General features: G+C 42.5%; 1 protein-coding gene across 1 annotated transcript; it reads left to right on the plus strand.

Annotated features, from left to right (window-relative positions):
* Positions 1-439: 439 nt before the first annotated feature.
* On the plus strand, positions 440-17,517 carry LOC130479316 (acyl-CoA (8-3)-desaturase-like). Its single transcript, XM_056851702.1, has 12 exons — positions 440-673; positions 4,371-4,481; positions 7,001-7,198; positions 9,937-10,038; positions 10,139-10,267; positions 11,921-11,978; positions 13,553-13,629; positions 13,743-13,840; positions 14,923-15,019; positions 15,677-15,756; positions 15,845-15,970; positions 17,361-17,517. Exons 1-12 carry the CDS (start codon positions 440-442, stop codon positions 17,410-17,412), a joined length of 1,362 nt encoding a protein of 453 aa, XP_056707680.1. The 3' UTR covers positions 17,413-17,517.
* The last annotated feature ends 1,822 nt before the right edge of the window (positions 17,518-19,339 follow it).

Below are 19,339 nucleotides of genomic sequence, written 5' to 3' on the forward strand. Positions count from 1 at the left end.
GCTGATTTGTCTTTTTGGCGGTCCACGGCGTCCATAAAACTCTCCTCCAACCCCGCACGTCGAGGAACCCCCTTTCTTCCTGTCAGCTTTCTCCATTGCCCAATTCGAGGAGGGCGACCCCAACGGCCCCAACGCCGCCACTGAGGAGAGGCGGCCCCGCCCACGGCACGAAGCGCTTCAGTTGCCACACAGGCGCGGTTTGAGAGCCCGCGCGAGGCCTGAGGGCGGCGCGCGGTAGCCAATCGCGTCTTCGGAACGCGGCCGCCCGCCGCCGCGCGGCCAATCGGGTGCCGAAGAGGAGTCTCTGAGGAGAAGGATCCTCTCCGGAGAGCGCTGGCCCCCCTCACTTGTGGCGCGGCGGCCGAGGCGCCTTCTTGCGGTCCTGTGAGAGCCGCGTCGTCGAGGGGTGGTAACGGGCGGGGAGCCTGGCCTGGCGCGGATGGCTCCTCCACAGCTCAGCAGCGACCCTGGCGTGAAGGAGGCGGAGAGCGGCGGGAGCTGCTCCCGCCGCTTCTTCACCTGGGAGGAGGTCGGGCTGCGCGCGGGCCGGATCCAGCCTGGCGAGGATCGCTGGCTGGTGATCGACAGGAAGGTCTACGACGTCAGCCGCTTCCACAAGCGGCACCCGGGGGGCTCCCGGTTGATCCGGCACTACGCCGGGCAGGACGCCACGGTGAGAAGGGGTGGGGGGTGGGGCGAGGGGGGGGGGTTTCCCACCGCGCGCCCCGACGAAGGCCGTTTGCGCGGGGTCGGTTTGGAAGCTCGCTCCAAGCTCCTTTAAAAAAATGAGACCTTTAAAATGACAATTCGCGGTCCCGAGGCAAAAGGAGAAATCCCGCCCGCTCCTTGTTTGCATAGCCGTTAGCAATCGCCGGTTGCATAGCTAACGCGCGGCTGTGATTTTCGCATGGTTCCTTGAGGGGATTCTTCGCGGCGGCGGCGCAGACTCCAAGGGGCTCTTTTAAGGAATGCGGAGCAGGTATGCGCCGGCTTCGCAGTCTCTTCCTGAACGACGGTTCATCGTGAAAAATTCCCCCCCCCCAATATATATATATATATAATATACACACACACACATATATATATAATGTGTGTGTGTGTATATATGTGTGTGTATGTGTATATCTATATATATATACACACACACATATATATACAGCGCGTTCAAGCGCTGAAATGCCCTGCAGTATTTTTATATACACACACACATTATATATATATATATATGTATGTATGTATATATATATGTGTGTGTATATATATATATATACACACACACACACACACACACACATATATATATATATATATATAAATATATATATATATATATATATATATATATATAAAGTGTGTGTGTGTGTGTATATAAAAATAATGCGGGGCATTTCAGCGCTGGAACGCGCTGCTAATTACCAAGCATACGAGGCCAGAACTGTGGCTGGATCTCTGTCTGCTCTTCGCTAGGACGGTCCTCAGACTTCCTCTGCATTTGGTGAATGATGAGTGCATAATTGCCTTTCCTGGCGAAGGGGGAGTGCTGGGGCCTTCGTGGTTTCGGGGGACGGACGGACGGTGGGCTTCCTCCTCTTTTTCTACTGTCATGACTGGCACACGGCGCCAGGGGAAGGGTGGCCTCCCCTAGCTCGCTGTGGGGTAAAGCAAGATCTTGGAACCACCTCTCCATATTCTTGAGATCTCTGTTTTTTTTTCTTTTTCAAGGATCCACCAGTTCGCTTATAATACTAGGATGCTGTAATGTTGGCATGATGTTGCCGCATGATCGTTTTATGACGCAGAGTTCCACACAACTAAAATTTAGGGTTGCCAACCTCCAGGTAGTAGCTGGAGATCTCCTGCTATTACAACTGATCTCCACCCAATAGAGATCAGTTCTCCAGGAGAAAATGGCCGCTTTGGCAATTGGACTCTATGGCATTGAAGTCCCTCCTTTCCCCTCCTCAGGCTCTGCCCCAAAAACCTCCCGCCGGTGGCAGAGAGGGACCTGGCAACCCTATTAAAATTTGGTAATTTCTCACTTCTTCCATGGCCTCTCAATTGGTCATCCAAGGCAAGTAGACGGGTTTCCTGGAAAGGAGGTGTAAAAGTTGCTAAATTAATAAAATGCTTTCTATGGAAGTTGTACTTAAATCAGTGAGACTTTATGGGGGTTACCGCACTTTGTATTCCCAGCTATGTATTAAGAGTTTGAAAATGTTATTAAAAGCATCGCTTTAAAAGGGTTTTGGATACCACGGCTTATAAATAGTTGGAAGACATCTTCACAGCTAAAAGGGCCAAAGTGCGAACAGTATTTTTTATAACATTTTCAAACTCTTTATATTTATCTTAAGACTTGGTGTTGTTAATGCTAATATTTTGTGACCCTTCTAAACATAAAGCAAACTCAGTAGAAAGTCTGTTTATCCTAGCTTTTGTTCTGCTTCCCTATCCTCCTGCTGCCTCTTTTCCCATCAATCCTTCTGCTGGTAAAAAGATATAAAGTCATTGTATATGAAGATCTTCTCAGTTGGCTTTTGAGGGGAGGGAGGTGCTGTGTGAAATATTGCCCATTTATCTACATAAAAGGGTCAAATCCAGCCTTGGAAATATCACTAGTGCACCTTCCCATACACACCTTTTAGTGGTTGGTACCATGCTTACTCTGATGACGTGTATGTTTGCACAAAGCACTAGGGCCACTATGGTTATATCTGAAGTTTATTTGTAGAAATGCTGCCTAAGGATGTCTTTGCAAGGACAAGTTTGGAAACAGAGGAGAACAAGTGGACCCAAACTTGGATTGTGCAGAGGAATGTGATTTTAGACTAACTGAGCAGAGGCATGCCTGCAGCTCTCCTTCCTTCCATTACTTTGATCAATAGGTGAACCAAACCCCACACCTCAGCAGCAGCTGAATTTGTGGGCTGCCTGGCTATATTACTGTCAGTTGCTACTTACTACTCTGGAATTCTCTGCATTGAACTCTCTGGACATCTACATCTCTCCTTCCTTGCATGATTTAAACAGTATTTGAAAATGTACCTTATATCCCAAGCCTCCCAATCTCTGTCTCTCCTCCCTTCTTTGTGTCCCTTCCCCTCTCCCTATGATCTTTATATAGTTCCTAACTTTTGAGATTTAAAAAAATTATTATTTAATTGCTGAAAATAATTTTCAATTAGGTGGTTCAATAGCAATCAGGAACCAACTCCTACCTATACTGCAGTAGAAATTATGGAGAAAATTGGTTTGTGTTTCCAGCAACATCTTCCTGGCTATTTGTTCTTTGTGCATGCAGGAAGAGAGTATGTATTTGTGACAGAGAGAATTATGCAAGTGTACATATATGTTGAGGGGTGTGGCATGTGGTGGGTGTTAATGATCATGCTTGTGATAAAAATGCATATTAAAAAGATGAGTTAAGAATGTATGCCCATGCCTGTTTAGAAGAAAGGGTGTGACTCTTGGTGCAATCCTAAACTGAGTTACACCCTGCTAAATTCACTGAAGTCAGTGGCTTAGAAGGGTGTAACTCTGCTTAGTGATTTGCTGTGAGTCACTGTGAATTTCCATATTATGGTCTTCAATCACTATTTCTAAATCTTAGAGACGTGTACGTATCTGCACAAAGCAGTACAGGAATCAAAGGCTCATTTTAATATTGGTAATTGTATTGGTTTTTTAAAATGATTTTGTTAGATTTGTTTTTACTTTGTGAGCCACCTCAAGCAGGTCCCCAGAGAAGCAGCATATGCATTTTCTAAATAAATAATATACATTTTATTTATTGTTAGCTGCCTTGCAGTTAAGGTGATCAATTGGGATAGAAATGTTTTAAATAAATAAATTGGAAGGAGAAATGTGAGCACTTTAAAGGCCTTAGAGACAAAAGGGAATTCACCCTAGAAAGACTAAATAGTCTTATGTGAAACAGAGGGGACTTTTGAAAAAGGAGATGTACAGTATTTTACAGTGCAATCCTCAGCAGAGTTACTCCAGTCCAAGCGCATTGATTTCAATAGAACTGAGAGGGATACAATTATACTTCACACAGTACAAAATTGCTGCATGTAAATAGAAAATGCTGCCTGTGTGATCAATGCATTTGACTAGGTACAAATCTAAAGATGTTTTAAAGTTATTATTTTAATAGACATAGCTTAAGAACCATGTGCACATTAACCATTATAAAAAGGAACCGGAGATCCACGCTGAAAGATTTCATGGTTAGGTACAGATCATGCAAAGGCTTATGGAATTTAAAAAAATGCTGCATGATGCCTAAAATATTACTAATCTGGTACTGAGCAAGCATCTAAGAGGAGGGACAATTCTATTTTATTTTGTGACCTTTTCCCCCTCCTTAGGATGCATTCATGGCATTCCACCTTGATAAAGGCCAAGTGAGCAAGTACTTGAAGTCATTACTGATTGGGGAGCTGGCACCAGATCAACCTAACTCTGAGCCCAACAAAAATGTGAGTGTTCTTCCAAGGTCAGAATGAGAAAATGATGTATAGTTTCATAATTGAGAGGTAAGAAAAAGCCTGAACTTACATTTGTGGGCAAAATACTACATCTCGGTGTATGGCGCATCTGAAACTCTACACCAGTGATCCCCAGCATAGTTCCCATGGGCACCATGGGGCCTACTGACACCTTCCCTGGTGCTCAGAGTAGGCCAGGCCAGATGGGGCTTTTACCCAGCCAGGCTTCTTACTGGCCAGTGAAGATTGGTTGCGTGATTTCTAAAAAAGTGACTCAAGATAAGCTGTGTGTAAGGAAAAAATACTTTTTAAAATACCATATTGTTTAAAAGGCATCCTGTTAAACAGAGGTACTGCCTGAAGATGATGAAGATTTCATTATAGAGTTGTGCATAATGTCACTCCCTGACATTTTGTGGTTGGCTCCACCTCATGCAAGCAAGCATTTTGTGCTTGCGCCTACCACCCTGTGTCAGAATTTCCAGTTTATTTTTTCTTCATTTTTGCTATCCTTTGTATCTTTCATAATTAAAAAACAATTAAAAAGAATTCCAAAGGTGCTTGTAGGCTCCAAAAGGTTGGCAACTACTTTTCACACTGAACAGTGAATTATATTATCTTGTTAGTAGAGTGTTCTAGGATTTCTAAAAGCATAATCTCATCTACATTCCATAATATAGCAACTAAGAAGCCAAAACTAGAATAGTGACCTTATGACGTAAAACCTACAATGAGGAATCTTTCTGCCAAATAGTTACTGTATTGCTGTCCACACTTTCTATACTTGTAGAGCTGTCCTCTTCTGCATGACAGATGACCAGCTAGGGTTGCCAACTTCTTGGGGAAAAATGCCTGTCCCTTTAACAATGGCTTAATGGGCTGTCATTATGCCATGAAAAGCTTCATTTTCACACATAAATGTCCTGTCCCTTTGATACAGGATTTTCTCCAGGCCTGCTGGAAACTCTATGCCCAATTGATCCCACAGAAAAATAAAATGAACCTAGTATTATCTTTTATTAGCAAATTTAATGTGTGAACTAACTTATAAAAAAGACTTCTTTCAAACACCAACAGCAGTGTTGGATGCATGTATCAGAAACAGAGATTAAAATGTCCAGAAATTTTGACACCATGTACCTTTTTTCTTGGAGACCTTCAGGAGAAAATGAAAAGTATGTAATATTACTTTTTATCACACCTAAGCTTACGTTCCTGCTTGCAAAGCATGGAATACTTAGTTTTGAACTTTTCATAAGAATTGGTTTCTACAACCAAAACTGTGAACATACCCTACAAATAGAGAATTACACATTGTTCCAGCTTTTCACACATGTATTTTAGTTTTTGCTATATAATTAAGGGGGAAAGATGAAAGTAAACAGCACAAATTTTGTATCTAAAAAATTAAGTATATTATTTAGACATAAAAAGTTACAATACAATCACCAGCTTATTCGGATACCAAGTTAGAATTTATAGCAATTATTGAACACTTCACTAGTATACTGTAGCAAATTAATTGTGAACCAAATTTAAACAATAAACATATTGATGCCTTTGTAAGCTGTAGACATTTATTCCATATTATTCTTGAACCAAACTACATAGTACCAGTAATAATATCTTGTATATGTCAACAGTATGATAGATGGAAAGTGCCATAAGGTTATTGCTAACTTAACAGTACAATCCTAAACAGAGTTCAGTGGACTTAGACTGGAAAAACTCTTCTTAGGATTGCACTGTTAAGGTGACCCAATAGGGTTTTCAAGGCAAGAGGCGAACAAAAGTGGTTTGCCATTACCTGCCTCTGCATAGCAACCCAACCCTGTCCTTCCTTGGTAATCTCGTATCCAATTAGGAGGGTTAGGCTTCTCTAAACTATTGGACAACTCTCACCACCCTCATCGGATCCCAGCATTTGGGGAGGGGGAAGAAACCACAACAATTAAACTCATTATTGCTTTTGGGCAGGAAAAAAAACACATCCCCCTCAGAGATGCATCTAGTTCTTGAAGTTTCCAGGTCATAGTTATGTGTACTTGCAAAGCTCATCAGGGAAAATCAAGATAATCACCAATAACAGATAAGCAATCTGACATTTGCATATCAATTGTTGAGAAGGAGCTAAGAAATTAGCTGCATGAGTTATGGCATAACTCTTACTCTTGTACTATGGCTAGATAATCTCAAGCTGCTTATGGTTTTTCCTTGGTAATACCAGTCAATGAAGATGTGTAGATATAGAGAACCAGGAGTTTCCTCAAATGTTGCGGTGACCAGATAATCAGACTTGATAGTAGAGGTAATGCCACAGTACAGTCCTTAACACTGCAACAATGGCAGCAGGTATTAGAGCTGAGCAAATGTGTATCCTAATGACGATAAGCAGAAATTATCCTCTTAAAGATTTCCAACATTCTGAATAAAAAACAAACATCCTCTCAACTGTCTGTATTTTTCCCTGTCAAATGAGAACAAGAGAAATTTTCTGTTTCTTCCCGCAGCAACTGATAGTAGAGGACTTCCGGAAGCTGCGATCCACTGTTGAGAAGACGGGACTCCTAAAGCCCAACAGTCTCTTCTTCTTACTAACTTTCCTCCATATTGTGCTACTGGATGTTGGTGCTTGGTTGACCATCTGGTACTTTGGATCATCTTTAGTACCATTCTTCATAGGCGTTGCATTATTTACTACTGCTCAGGTACAGTACCGAGGACACCATACAATCCTGGAAATTAGCCTGATCTTCCATTTGCTTTCAAGGTTTCGAAGGGTTTTACAGATTTAGGCCACAGTCCATGGGACCACACAATTAGCTCTTTGTGGTACTGCAGGTTTTGACCTTGTAAGAAATATAATTGCCTCTTGCCACATGATAAAGACTCTTGTGGCAGATTCTATGGCAGTTTGCCTTTTGACATGAGTGGGCTGCTGTTTAAATCAAGAAGTTCAAAGCTGTATTTTTGCTAGCATTTACGTGAATCCATAGATTAATTTGAGTTAGGTCCACTAAAGTTGCTCATGCTTTTCCTCTCATTGCAAATGCAATTCAAAGCAGCAGTGGAGGACCCCCTCCTGCTTGCCATATCCCAAGCCACTGAACATAAGAACGTAAGAAAAGCCATGCTGGATCAAACCAAGGCCCATCAAGTCCAGCAGTCTGTTCACACAGTGGCCAACCAGGCTCTAGGAAGACCGCAGCAGCATCCTGCCTGTGTTCCACAGGCCCTAATATAATAGGCATGCTCCTCTGATCCTGGAGAGAATAGGTGTGCATCATGACTAGTATCCACTTTGACTACTAGCCAAGTATATATCCCTCTCCTCCATGAACATGTCCACTCCCCTCTTAAAGCCTTCCACTGGTGCTCTTTTTGATGGGTTTTTCTTTTTTTATCAGGAGTAGATATATGGTGATAATGTAAGAATAGTGTAGCAATATGTCTACAACCAGTCATTAAAAAACAGCCTATCTGCCTGGGATGGCAGATGCTAGGAGAATGATGCCAAAGGTAGGTGAGGAGGTACAAAATTGCACTTTCCCATACATGGTTTCCCAAGACCCACTTTGGAAATAGATTGTACCAAAGTAGGTTTGTGGAAAACCACAGTGGAGCCAGTGAAAACCCACAAAGTTGGTGAATTCATTTAGAAGCTGGATGCAACACTGCAGTTGGGGGAGGGGGTGCAGAGAAAGAGTTCCATATGGAAGTGACATAAGTACCTGCATTGTTGTTGTTTAATTTCTAAGGTTCAGTTCTGATACATTAAAATCCCATTTTACATATAACTTATTAAAGATGGGGGAGGGGAGACTATCTAAACCCTGCTAGCCTTTATCCCAGACTTTATTATTATTACTATTCAGTAGGGCAGCTAGAGTCTCCATGGCAAAGCTATCCAAGGGTTGGAACTCCTCTCCCTACTGTGACAGAATCAAAATGGGCAGGACAGGCTAACTGAGAGAATACTGGGCAGATGGCCCTCCCTGGGCACATGAGCGGATGCCCCAGACATAATGTAGATACCGCCTGCTACAAGAGAAACCATGTTTACTGGTGCTTGGTGCTCTAGGACCTTTTTCAGAGAATGGAGGCAGGTCTTGGAACTTTGGCCTCCCAAACTGTTATTTGGGGCTCCATTTTGCTTCAGGTTGCATAGAGAATGCATGATTGGGATGCTTGTCCTCAGCCATGACTGATTGCCAGAACAGGGTCTGCGACAAAGTGTGTATTTATAGCTGAGCCCCATCTTTTTAAAAAAACAAATGATGGAATGTGTGTACCCGAAAGGAACAATATCAGGCATGGACTTCGTTTGTGAAGTGTAGGTACACTTGGTTTCCAATTGGCAAAGGTGTTAGGCAAGGAAGTATTTTATCTTCCTATCTCTTCAATCTATATGCAGAACATATTATTAGGAAAGCTGGATTAGATTTAGATGAAAGTGGAGTGAAAATTGGAGGGAGGAACATTAACAATTTGAGATATGCGGATGATACTACATTAATGGCAGAAAAATTTGAAACGACTTCTGCTGAAAGTTAAAAGCGAAAGTGCCAAAGCAGGACTACAGCTGAACATCAAGAAGACAAAAGTAATGGCTACAGGAGAATTACACAACTTTAAGGTTGACAATGAGGAAATTGAAATTGTTGAAGACTTTCTATTCCTTGGCTCCATCATCAACCAAAAGGGAGACTGCAGCCAAGAAATCCGAAGGAGATTGAGACTGAGATTGAGGGCAGCCATGAAGGAACTAGAAAAGATTCTGAAGTGTAAGGATGTGTTACTGGCCACCAAGATTAGGTTAATTCATGCTATTGTATTCCCTATTACTATGTATGGGTGTGAAATGGGGACAGTGAAGAAAGCTGACCGGAAGAAAGTAGACTCCTTTGAAATGTGGTGTTGGAGGAGAGTTTTACGGATACCGTGGACTGCCAAAAAAACAAATCAGTGGGTTCTAGATCAAATCAAGCCTGAACTGACCCTAGAAGCTAAAATGACTAAACTGAGGCTATCGTATTTTGGTCACATCATGAGACGACAAGAGTCACTAGAAAAGACGGTCATGCTAGGAAAAGTTGAGGGCAGCAGGAAAAGAGGAAGACCAAACAAGAGATGGATGGACTCTATAAAGGAAGCCACAGCCCTCAGTTTGCAAGACCTGAGCAAGACTGTCAAAGATAGGACATTTTGGAGGACATTGATTCATAGGGTCGCCATGAGTCGGAAGCGACTTCACGGCACTTAACGCACACACGTACACTTGTATGATGTCTTTAGAATCTACTTCAATCAATTTTAAAAGGAATCCTTGGAGAGGGGACACACCATGGCATGATGATTGTCTGGGTTATAAAATATGTTTTCATTGTTCTTGTTCTGCATAAATTGAGCAGGGAAGTTGTTTTTGTAACTTTTTTTTTTCTTACAGTGCCAAATGAACTGGTTCCAGCATGACTTAGGACACCTTTCTGTCTTCAGCAACTCGAAGTGGAATCATGTGGTACACACAATCTTAATGAGCCTAATGAAAGTAGGTATTCTTTGCCTTAGAGCAATGAATAAAATAATTTCCGCTCCAATAGCCCCATGAGCTTGAATGCTACTCAGTTCTGTGTTCTCCTTTTTTATAGGGAATGCCAGCTAAATGGTGGAATAACCTGCATTTCCAGCACCATGCCAAGCCCAATTGCTTTCGTAAAGATCCTGATCTTAACATGCACCCCATTGTGTTTGCTTTGGGGAAAAAACTGTCTGCAGAGGTACATTTGCTGAGTTTTTATTGCTGTTTGTTTATTTGCTTTATTTATACTCTGCCTTTCTCCCCAATGGGGATTCAGAGCAGCTTACATCATTCTCTTGCTTCCATGGCAGAGTGGGGATTCAAACCTGTGTCTCTCAGATTCTTATCCAACACTTTGAACACTGTACCACACAGACTTTTATGATGTATTGCTGAAGATATCCTAGTAAGTGCAGGCAGAAGGAATGGAAAACAAACAAGCTGTTTCATCAGCATTGGACAAATTGCAGGAGACAACTATGGTCACAAGACTAGGTGTAACAGTCTGTGCTGGTTGTTGTCCTATTTGGCAGGTGCTTCAGAATCCTCTTAGATATGCATACACCTTCATCTTCTTTCTCAATATGTAAAAAAAAAAAATCTTTGTCACACCCTTATTTATTGGGGAAAATTGTATCCTGCCTTCCCCACCCCCGGGTAGCGGTAGATCTAATTCAGCTGTGTAGAAATCCTTCATGTACATTTCTGTCCTACTGTCACCCATCCTGGGACCTGCTTTAAGAACTGAAGGTTCTAGATTCGGGTGAGAGTTAATATCTCTTGATGCCATTCACATGGGTGGCCAGAACAGAGACAGAATGGAAAGAAGTATCCCTGTCCAAGTACTAGTGTAAGGGAGTCATATTGGGCTATTGCAAAGGAAAAAGATACAAAGGCCTTTTGTAAGCCCAGGAACTTGGATCTCAGTTTCCATTTTGTGTGTTTGTGTAAAGTGCTGTGAAGTTACAATGGATTTATGGTGACCCCAGCAAGGGGCTTTCAAAGCATGTGGTTTGGCAGGGCCTTCCTCTGCAGAGTCTTCCAAGTAGTGACCCTGCTTAGCTTCCGAGATCCAGTTCCCATTAGTTTTATTATCATTTCTGCCAAAGCTGGGGAGCTACATCTAAAATTCAAAGGCAGGGTTGCCCCCAAATTTTGCCTTAAGTGACACTTGGAGGTGAATTTGGATGTTCCTGAAAGGTTCAAGCAAACAAGAAACTTTGAGGGAAGGAAAACTATATAAGACTAGTGACATTTCTCAAGGGTTTTGCTCAGAATTATTTGCTGACTTATAACAGACTGATTAATTGAGTCATTCATTCAAAGGGCACCCTAGGCCTATACCAACTATATTTTGTGCAGCTAATTGTTTCGTTTTTAAATATCTAATTATTTTAAAGGTTTTCATACCACCTTTGCATCAAAATGTTCAAGGTGGCTGAATCACTTTATGTAATCCTCTCAGTACTGATTTGTCCTTTATCATAAGTGGTATGCAATGGGAGCTGCATTGGCAGGGGAGAAAAGCAGCCATGTTTGGCTGAGGCAGAGTATGTTTCTGGAGACAAGCCTTTCTTAATGGCTGACATTTACCAACCCTTGCTCTAACCAGAGCACACACCAGCAGAAATCTCTGCTCTTAGAAGTTAATGATGTAGCCCTGATGACAATTTCATTTGCATTCCTCAAATATGCCAGTGTGTATCTCAGGGAGGTACCAGAGGAAAAATGAAGATAATATTCTGAGGATACCTATAGTAGTGTAATTGGTGTCGCTCAGAGACTGAGAAAAGAACGGCAGGGAATAGATGTCTGTAGTCTTGCTGAACTGCTGGTATCTCTTTCTTCAAAGCTTGGGATGCGGAAAAAGAAGTTCATGCCTTACAACCATCAACACAAGTACTTCTTCAGTAAGTATCCCTGTCATACAAAAATATCAGTTTCCCCGCTCATTTATCACTTAATCTCATTGTCTTAACTGACTTAATACCTTCTAAGGGGGCATAGGGAGAGACCCCAGAATATAGCACCCCAAGCCAGCCAAAGGATTCATGGCCAAAGGATGTAGGATAAATGCAGATGGTTGAGACATATTATGATGTAGCAGAACAATATGGCAATTTGTGCAGTGAGAAGAAAGAAACAGCAGCATGAGAAGGAACTAGTAGGTATGAAGCATTAGATACTAGGGATGCACTGAATAATGCTATCTTCAGAGCAGTTACAAATAACTCCAAGTCCAGCTGTCATAGTTCTCAATATTCAGAGTGCCTATTATTTGGAGTCCCATTGATTCCTTTAGAAAGTAGGCTAAGCTACTTGCAAGAGGGAAAAATGAAACCTATTCCTCATGCAGCTTGGCCCGGCTTCTTGAGGAAGGAAACTGAAACATTCCTCAGAGAGCCTGGCACCAAGGGTGGTGGTAGAGAATTCCATGTCCCCTGATTGGTGCTGCCATGGTCTTGCCAAGGGAGGAGGGAACAGGGTGAGAGCAAAGCCTGTGAGTGATGTCTGTCTGCACTTATGAAATCCTGAAGCAGGCACAGGCACCAGAAGGTACTTTCCAAGCATAGCTTCTTATAGTTCCCCTGCAGTTTCCTGACCATTTGCTCTACATGCTGAAAAGTCTGCTTTGTGCCCTTTTTTATATTTGATTCCATCTCTACCCATCAGGATATATTAGGAATAATATAAACTCAATGTAGATTAGTAGGAAAACTTTATATTAAGTTTAGGCCCTTTGAGGTTATATCAGACATATGGATAAGGTTTGATAGATAGATTTAGATAATAGATTGTGTGTGTGTGAATTATGTTTTGGGGAGAGTCTGCCAGCAATATGAAACCGCATGGTAGAGGCAGTGGGTGCATTTTACATTTTAATTAAAACACTATGCAAATATTACCCTCGTGGGTGCATAGGGATGTCTGCAGGAACATTGCCGTTGGGCTTCCCTGGGGTGCCTTTTGAATAAGAGAAAGTGACACATTCCCGTCCACAGTATAGGGTATGCCATGCTTCAGTCTGCTGCCTCCCCTCTACCCCTTCCTTTCTTCCAACTGCTACTCCAGAAATGTGGGGCAGTTCTGACCCACCCTCACTGTCTGTCTCCTGCCAGCTTCTCCAGCCTGCCTGCCGCTGCTGCTGCCCATGGTATTTCTCCTCTCCCCAGCAGCAGCTGTCCTCTACTCTGTGGTGCCTTTCCCAGTGTTGCCCTGGTGGCATTTGCATTGTTCAGGGTTTTTTTTTAAAGTGGAAAATGGCTATTCCTAGTGACTTTAATTGAGTTTTGGATATTCAGAAATTGTGGATTTTCTAAATTGCAAATCCTAAGGATCCTAATTTCGAAATCCAAATTTGTTTTTTGTTGCTCGTGCACATCCGCATTAAACACTTAATTGTAAACCCAGAGCATCTTCACAGGAGGGCAAACAGACAGGTATTTGATCTTAATAGCTGTTGGGTTTTTCTTTCTTGCAATAGTTGCAGGTCCAGGTTTGCTGGTCCCCTTCTTCCAGTTCTCTGTGTTCTACTTCTCAATCAAGCGAAAAGATTGGCTGGTAAGCATGCTTCTTGTTATCTGGAAACACCAGGCAGGGAGGGGGGAGGTGCTTCATTTAGAGGTCTGTGGCATAACTTGATCAAGATTATCATTTTTCTTTCTCATTGACAGGCACTAGCATTGATTGTGACCTACAACATCAGAGTTTGTCTAATCTACGTACCCCTCATGGGATTTAAATGGTTTATGGCATATTACTGGCTGTCCAGGTAACATTAAGACCTCTTTTTGCTGTGGAACTTTATAAATCATTCACCACTGAAGTTTGATCTTAAATATGCTGAGAATTTATACTTCTGTTACCAGTTATAAGGTACTTTGATTATATTTGACCTCCAGTCAACGGAGCCTTCTCATTTTAGGTTAAATTCTTCAGTTGTGCAAAATTAACTTGTATCTGCATTGTATCCACAGAATAGCCTTGTAACCTTTTATGTGTTGCATACATGTGGGTTGTTTGTGCAAGATACTGGCTATATACCGTGTTTCCCCGAAAATAAGACATACCCATAAAATAAGCCGTAGCAGCATTTCTAAGCATTTGCTTAATATAAGCCATACCCCGAAAATAAGGCACCCCGGGGCTGGTGTGGAGAAGACCAGGAGGAGCCCAGCTGAGCAGATGCAGTCTCCCGCGGCCACTTCAAAGGCCAAGCAACCAGCGCGCCTGGGCCTCTGGGGGCGGGACCGGAAGGGGGTGGTAAGGGGAGAACGGGAGCCGAGAGGGAGGACAGTTCTGATTCCCTCGGAATAAGACATCCCCTGAAAATAAGCCATAGTGTGTCTTCTTGAGGAAAAATAAATATAAGACAGTGTCTTATTTTCGGGGAAACACGGTAGTTGGGAAAGTGTCATGGTAGAGCCCGATTTCATCAGATCTTGGAAGCTAAGCAAGGTCGGTACTTGGAAGGGAGACCTCTCGGGAAGACTCTGCAGAGGAAGGCAATGGCAAACCACCTCTGCTTCTCACTTGCTTTGGAAGCCCCTTGCTGGGGTCGCCATAAGTGGGCTGTGACATGATGGCACACATGCTCACAAGTGCTATGTAAAGCAAGCTGTGTCAGAATTTTACAGTGCTGGTAAACTGGAGGAAGCATGTTTCTCACATGTGAATGTCAGCTAGCAGGCTAATCTATTAGGCTGAATACATTATAGCATTTGACCCTGTCAAAGTGATAAGTTTGAATGGGGTGTATAAGAATTCACCAATGTGATAAACCAAATAATGTGACACAGCCGTTATCAGAAGTGTGGAGTTTGTAACATACTTTATATGCATTTGACTCCATAGGTTTCTTGAGGCCTCTTGGTTTATTTGGGTTTCACAAATGAACCACATCCCAATGCAAATTGATTATGATAAAAATATGGACTGGTTGTCAATGCAGGTAAGACTCTTTCTAGTTCTTCAAAGCTTTGGTTTCTGAGATCCATGATTGCAACTATTGCTATTCAGAAGAGAGTCTCCAAGATGTAACAAATCAAGTCATCCCACCCCTTCCAAATTCAAGTTCTGCTTGTAATTGTTTGGCACCATGCTCAGATGACTTCATTGCAGTCAGGAACCAGAGTAACTTAAGATGAGCCTTTAGCTTTCACTAGTCATTCTTGTCATTTTCCCTCCTGTTATGGCTATTAATTTCATATATGTGTGTGTGTATTCTCTCCCTATTTCTCCTCCCCCAACAAGCCCAGTGACACAAAATCTCTGCAATTCAAAGAATGATTAAAAAGTTACATAAATTTACCCTATAATGACATCATTAATGATTTAATGGGGCTATATGTTGAATATTCTATACACTCCTTTCATCTGCTTGCATCTTTGCTATACCTCAGGAAAGGCTTTTGTCTCAAACTGCTAAAAACTAGTTTAATATATGCCTTGTACTACCTAGAGAGGGTAACCTACACAAGATTGTGATTTATGTTTCCTGAACTAGGAATTTTACATTGATGACCTAGTGAGTGGTTTGTCATTTCCCCACTACAGAAAACAAAGATATGGTATACATTGCTCCTAATTCTGTCTTGTTTTTCTACAGCTCCAAGCAACCTGCAATGTGGATCAATCCTTTTTCAATGACTGGTTTACTGGCCATCTGAACTTCCAGATTGAACACCAGTAAGGCCATCAAGGGCAACAAATTCTTTGTGTAGCTCCATAATGTGATGTGATTCTATAAAAACTACATATTTTCTTCTCTCTGCAGCCTTTTCCCCACAATGCCTCGACACAACTTCTGGAAAGTGGCCCCTCTGGTGAAATCCCTCTGTGCCAAGCATGGCATTGCCTACCAATGCAAGCCACTGCTGACTGCCTTTGGAGACATTTTGCAGTACGTATGACAGACATCTTATGAACTGTTTTTTTTTTTAATCTTTTACTTCATTTATACTCCTGTGGGGACCAAAAGCAGCCTACATTGTTCTCCTCTCCTCCACTTTATTCTCACAACAACCTTGTGAGATCAGCTAGGCTGAGAGTATGTGATTGGCCCAAGGTCATCCAACCAGGTTCCATGGCACAATGGGGTCCTAGTCTAACACTGTAACTACTGTACCTCATTGGGTCTCTGTTGTGTGGCAAAAAGCAGGTGGCAGAGAAGTTCAAGAATCACTAGAGCCCTGGTAGGCAATCACTATGTAGCAGGAGCCATATTTTGAATTTATTCAATGGCTGGGGCTCCCAGCAACATTGGCTGTACCTACTGAATCCCTCCCATGAGAACCAAGACACAAAGGTCTCTGTACCTCCTCTCACCACAAACCGGTACAGGAGCTTCATCACAACACGTAGCTTATTGTGCACCTCAGCCTCTCGTTCTGTTCTGCATCTAAACTCATGCACTGGATGGGCTAGACGAGGTGTGTATGTGGGGCAACCAAAATGATTAGGGGACTAGAGCAACTGTCCTATGGGGAGTGGTTAGGACGCTTAGGGCTGTTTAGCTTGGAAAGAAGGCGGCTAAGGGGAGACATGATAGAGGTCTATAAAATTATGCATGGTTTGGAGAGAGTGGACAGGGAGAAGTTTTTCTCCCTCTCCCATAATACTAGAACACGGGGTCATCTGCTAAAGCTGGAGGGCGAGAGATTCAAAACAGATAAAAGGAAGTATTTTTTCACACAACGCATAGTTGAATTGTGGAACTCCCTGCCCCAGGATGTGGTGATGGCTGCCAGCTTGGAGGGCTTTAAGAGGGGAGTGGACATATTCATGGAGGAGAGGGGTATTCGTGGCTATTAGTTAGAATGGATACTAGTCATCCTGCATACCTATTCTCTCTAGTATCAGAGGAGCATTCCTATTATTTTGGGTGCGGTAGAACACAGGCAGGATGGTGCTGCTGCAGTCATCTTGTTTGTGGCTTCCTAGAGGCACCTGGTTGGCCACTGTGTGAACAGATTGCTGGACTTGATGGGCCTTGGTATGATCCAGCAGGGCCTTTCTTATGTTATGTTCTTATGGGGGGGCGGGGAGTAGTCTTTAGGCCGCCAGTCGACTATCCTGTTACTCGAGAGATTAATGATAGGCCCATGACTATTGCAATTCTCTATAGTTCTAATGATTCATCTGGATCAGTATTAACAGGTGTGGGTCTGTCATGCCATTAAGTATATGTTGTCATACTGTCTCAGAAAATGTTTGACTTGTCTGTTTTTTTCCCCCTTAAGTTTACCATCCTTTCTTCTTACGTAGTAAAAGCCATATTTGTTGTTTTTCAGCTCTCTAAGGCATTCAGGAGAAGCCTGGTATGATGCATATATGCATACATGAGAAGTTCCTCAAGAATACATCACAGATTGAGGGCAATTAATGTGCTGAAGAAGAATTTGGGGTCTTGTGGGTGAGCTAGGCAGATGTTAGTGAATTTGGGGCATTTTGAAGATCTTTTTTTCCCCTGTTCTTCAAAATGTTTCCTTTTGTGCACGTTCTGTTTGTGTTGTGACATTTGCAGGTAGGGTCAGTCTAAAATGCAAGAGAGGCGGAAGAAAGGAGGCCGACTGTTGTGCTTCGTTTATAACGACATCTCACTTGTTTATGTAAGGCTGACATCAAGCTATATTTTTCCTCATGGGGAGAGAAAAACAGCTTTGGGAATAAGACAGTTTAAAGCAGAACAGGACTGTTGAATTAAAATGAGAAGTAATAACTTTTGTGAAAATCACAGGTAATTTGGGGGAGACATTGTTCAGGTGGCTGCTTCAGCGGCAAGCAAAGAGGTGTCTTTTCAAGTTTCCATGGTGGATGAGCTTAAGAAAAAGGATCCATTTAGAATTTTAGCAGTTGAATAGTTTCAATTTGACTTCTCTTGTTATTACTATTTCCCATCATGTGGTGGTGAATGCCCCTCCTCTCCACCAGGCAATTAAAAGAACATGCAAGCTAGGGCTTACATGCTGGTGCCCAATCTCACACAGGACCTGTTCATGCAATTTAAGCCTTTCCTTGTTCAGTGTGGAGGCCTCACTTGCATACTGTTTGAAGTGCACATGGAAGGGGGGTACCCTCTCATTTCTCCTCCACAAAAGGGCCAACTACCACTCAAAGATGTATGATAAGCTTGACTCTCATTCACTGATAACTTGAGGCAGCATGATGGGAAAGGATTGTTTCTATACGTGTTTGAAAGTATTGATCTTCTTCAGCACAGCTGCCTTAGGTTGTACACCACCTTGTGTACATATTTGTATTTATTTGTATGGTTTTTGTTAATATGTTCCATAAACTTTATTGGCTCAATGTGTGTGTGGCTGACTGTTCTGTGTGTATTGACTAAAGCATAGGCACTGGTATGATATGAGATACTCGTGCCCTATATTTTAAAGGTAAGGTTGGGGGCATTCTGAGTGTTTCCTTTATTAGTAATAGGGATAAAAAAATTAGTGAGGAAAAAGAGCTGCCATTTCACTGTCCACACCTAGAATTCTTCCTTTCATATATTAAAGAAATAACCTATTGGAGCATGGAAGAATTTGAAACAAGTCCCAAAATGTACTGCTATGCTCTTCAAGAATATCCTCACTCCTATCAATGGCAGTGGCAATTGAACTCTGGTGAGGAAGGGCAAAATAAGATAAGCAATATGGCATCATTCCTCTTTCCTACTTGTGAACCCACCCACCCCTCTGGATTATACTGCTAAAACCTCAGACTCAGAGCTGGGAGCCAGTCTCAGTCTTAAGCAGCACTGTTTGTGGGAAGGCAGTTTAAACCCCAACAACCATCTGTGCTTTTATTGGAAGATCTGAGGAAAGAGGACCAAGGGGCTTTTCCCTGTTCATGTTTTATTCTGAAAGGTTAATGTGCAGAAACTACAGCAATCCTAGTGACTTAGAAAGATGTGACTCTGTTTAGAAGAAAAAGAGTTGATTTTTATATGCCAACTTTCTCTACCACTTAAGGGAGACTCAAACCAGCTTACAATCACCTTCCCCTCGCCACAACAGACACCTGTGAGGTAGGTGGGGCTGAGAGAGCTCTGTCAGAGCTGTAACTTGCCCAAGGTCACCCAGCTGGCTTCGTGTGTAGGAGTGGGGAAACCAGTTCACCAGATTAGCCTCCGCTGCTCATGTGGAGGAGTGGGGAATCAAACCCGGTTCTCCAGATCAGAGTTCACCACTCCAAACCATCTCTCTTAACCTCTACACCACACTGGCACTGTAAAAGATTGCACTGTACAAGATTAAAACATCTGGGAGGA

Source organism: Euleptes europaea, chromosome 6 (assembly GCF_029931775.1).
Source record: "Euleptes europaea isolate rEulEur1 chromosome 6, rEulEur1.hap1, whole genome shotgun sequence".
In the NCBI taxonomy this organism is placed as follows: domain Eukaryota; kingdom Metazoa; phylum Chordata; class Lepidosauria; order Squamata; family Sphaerodactylidae; genus Euleptes; species Euleptes europaea.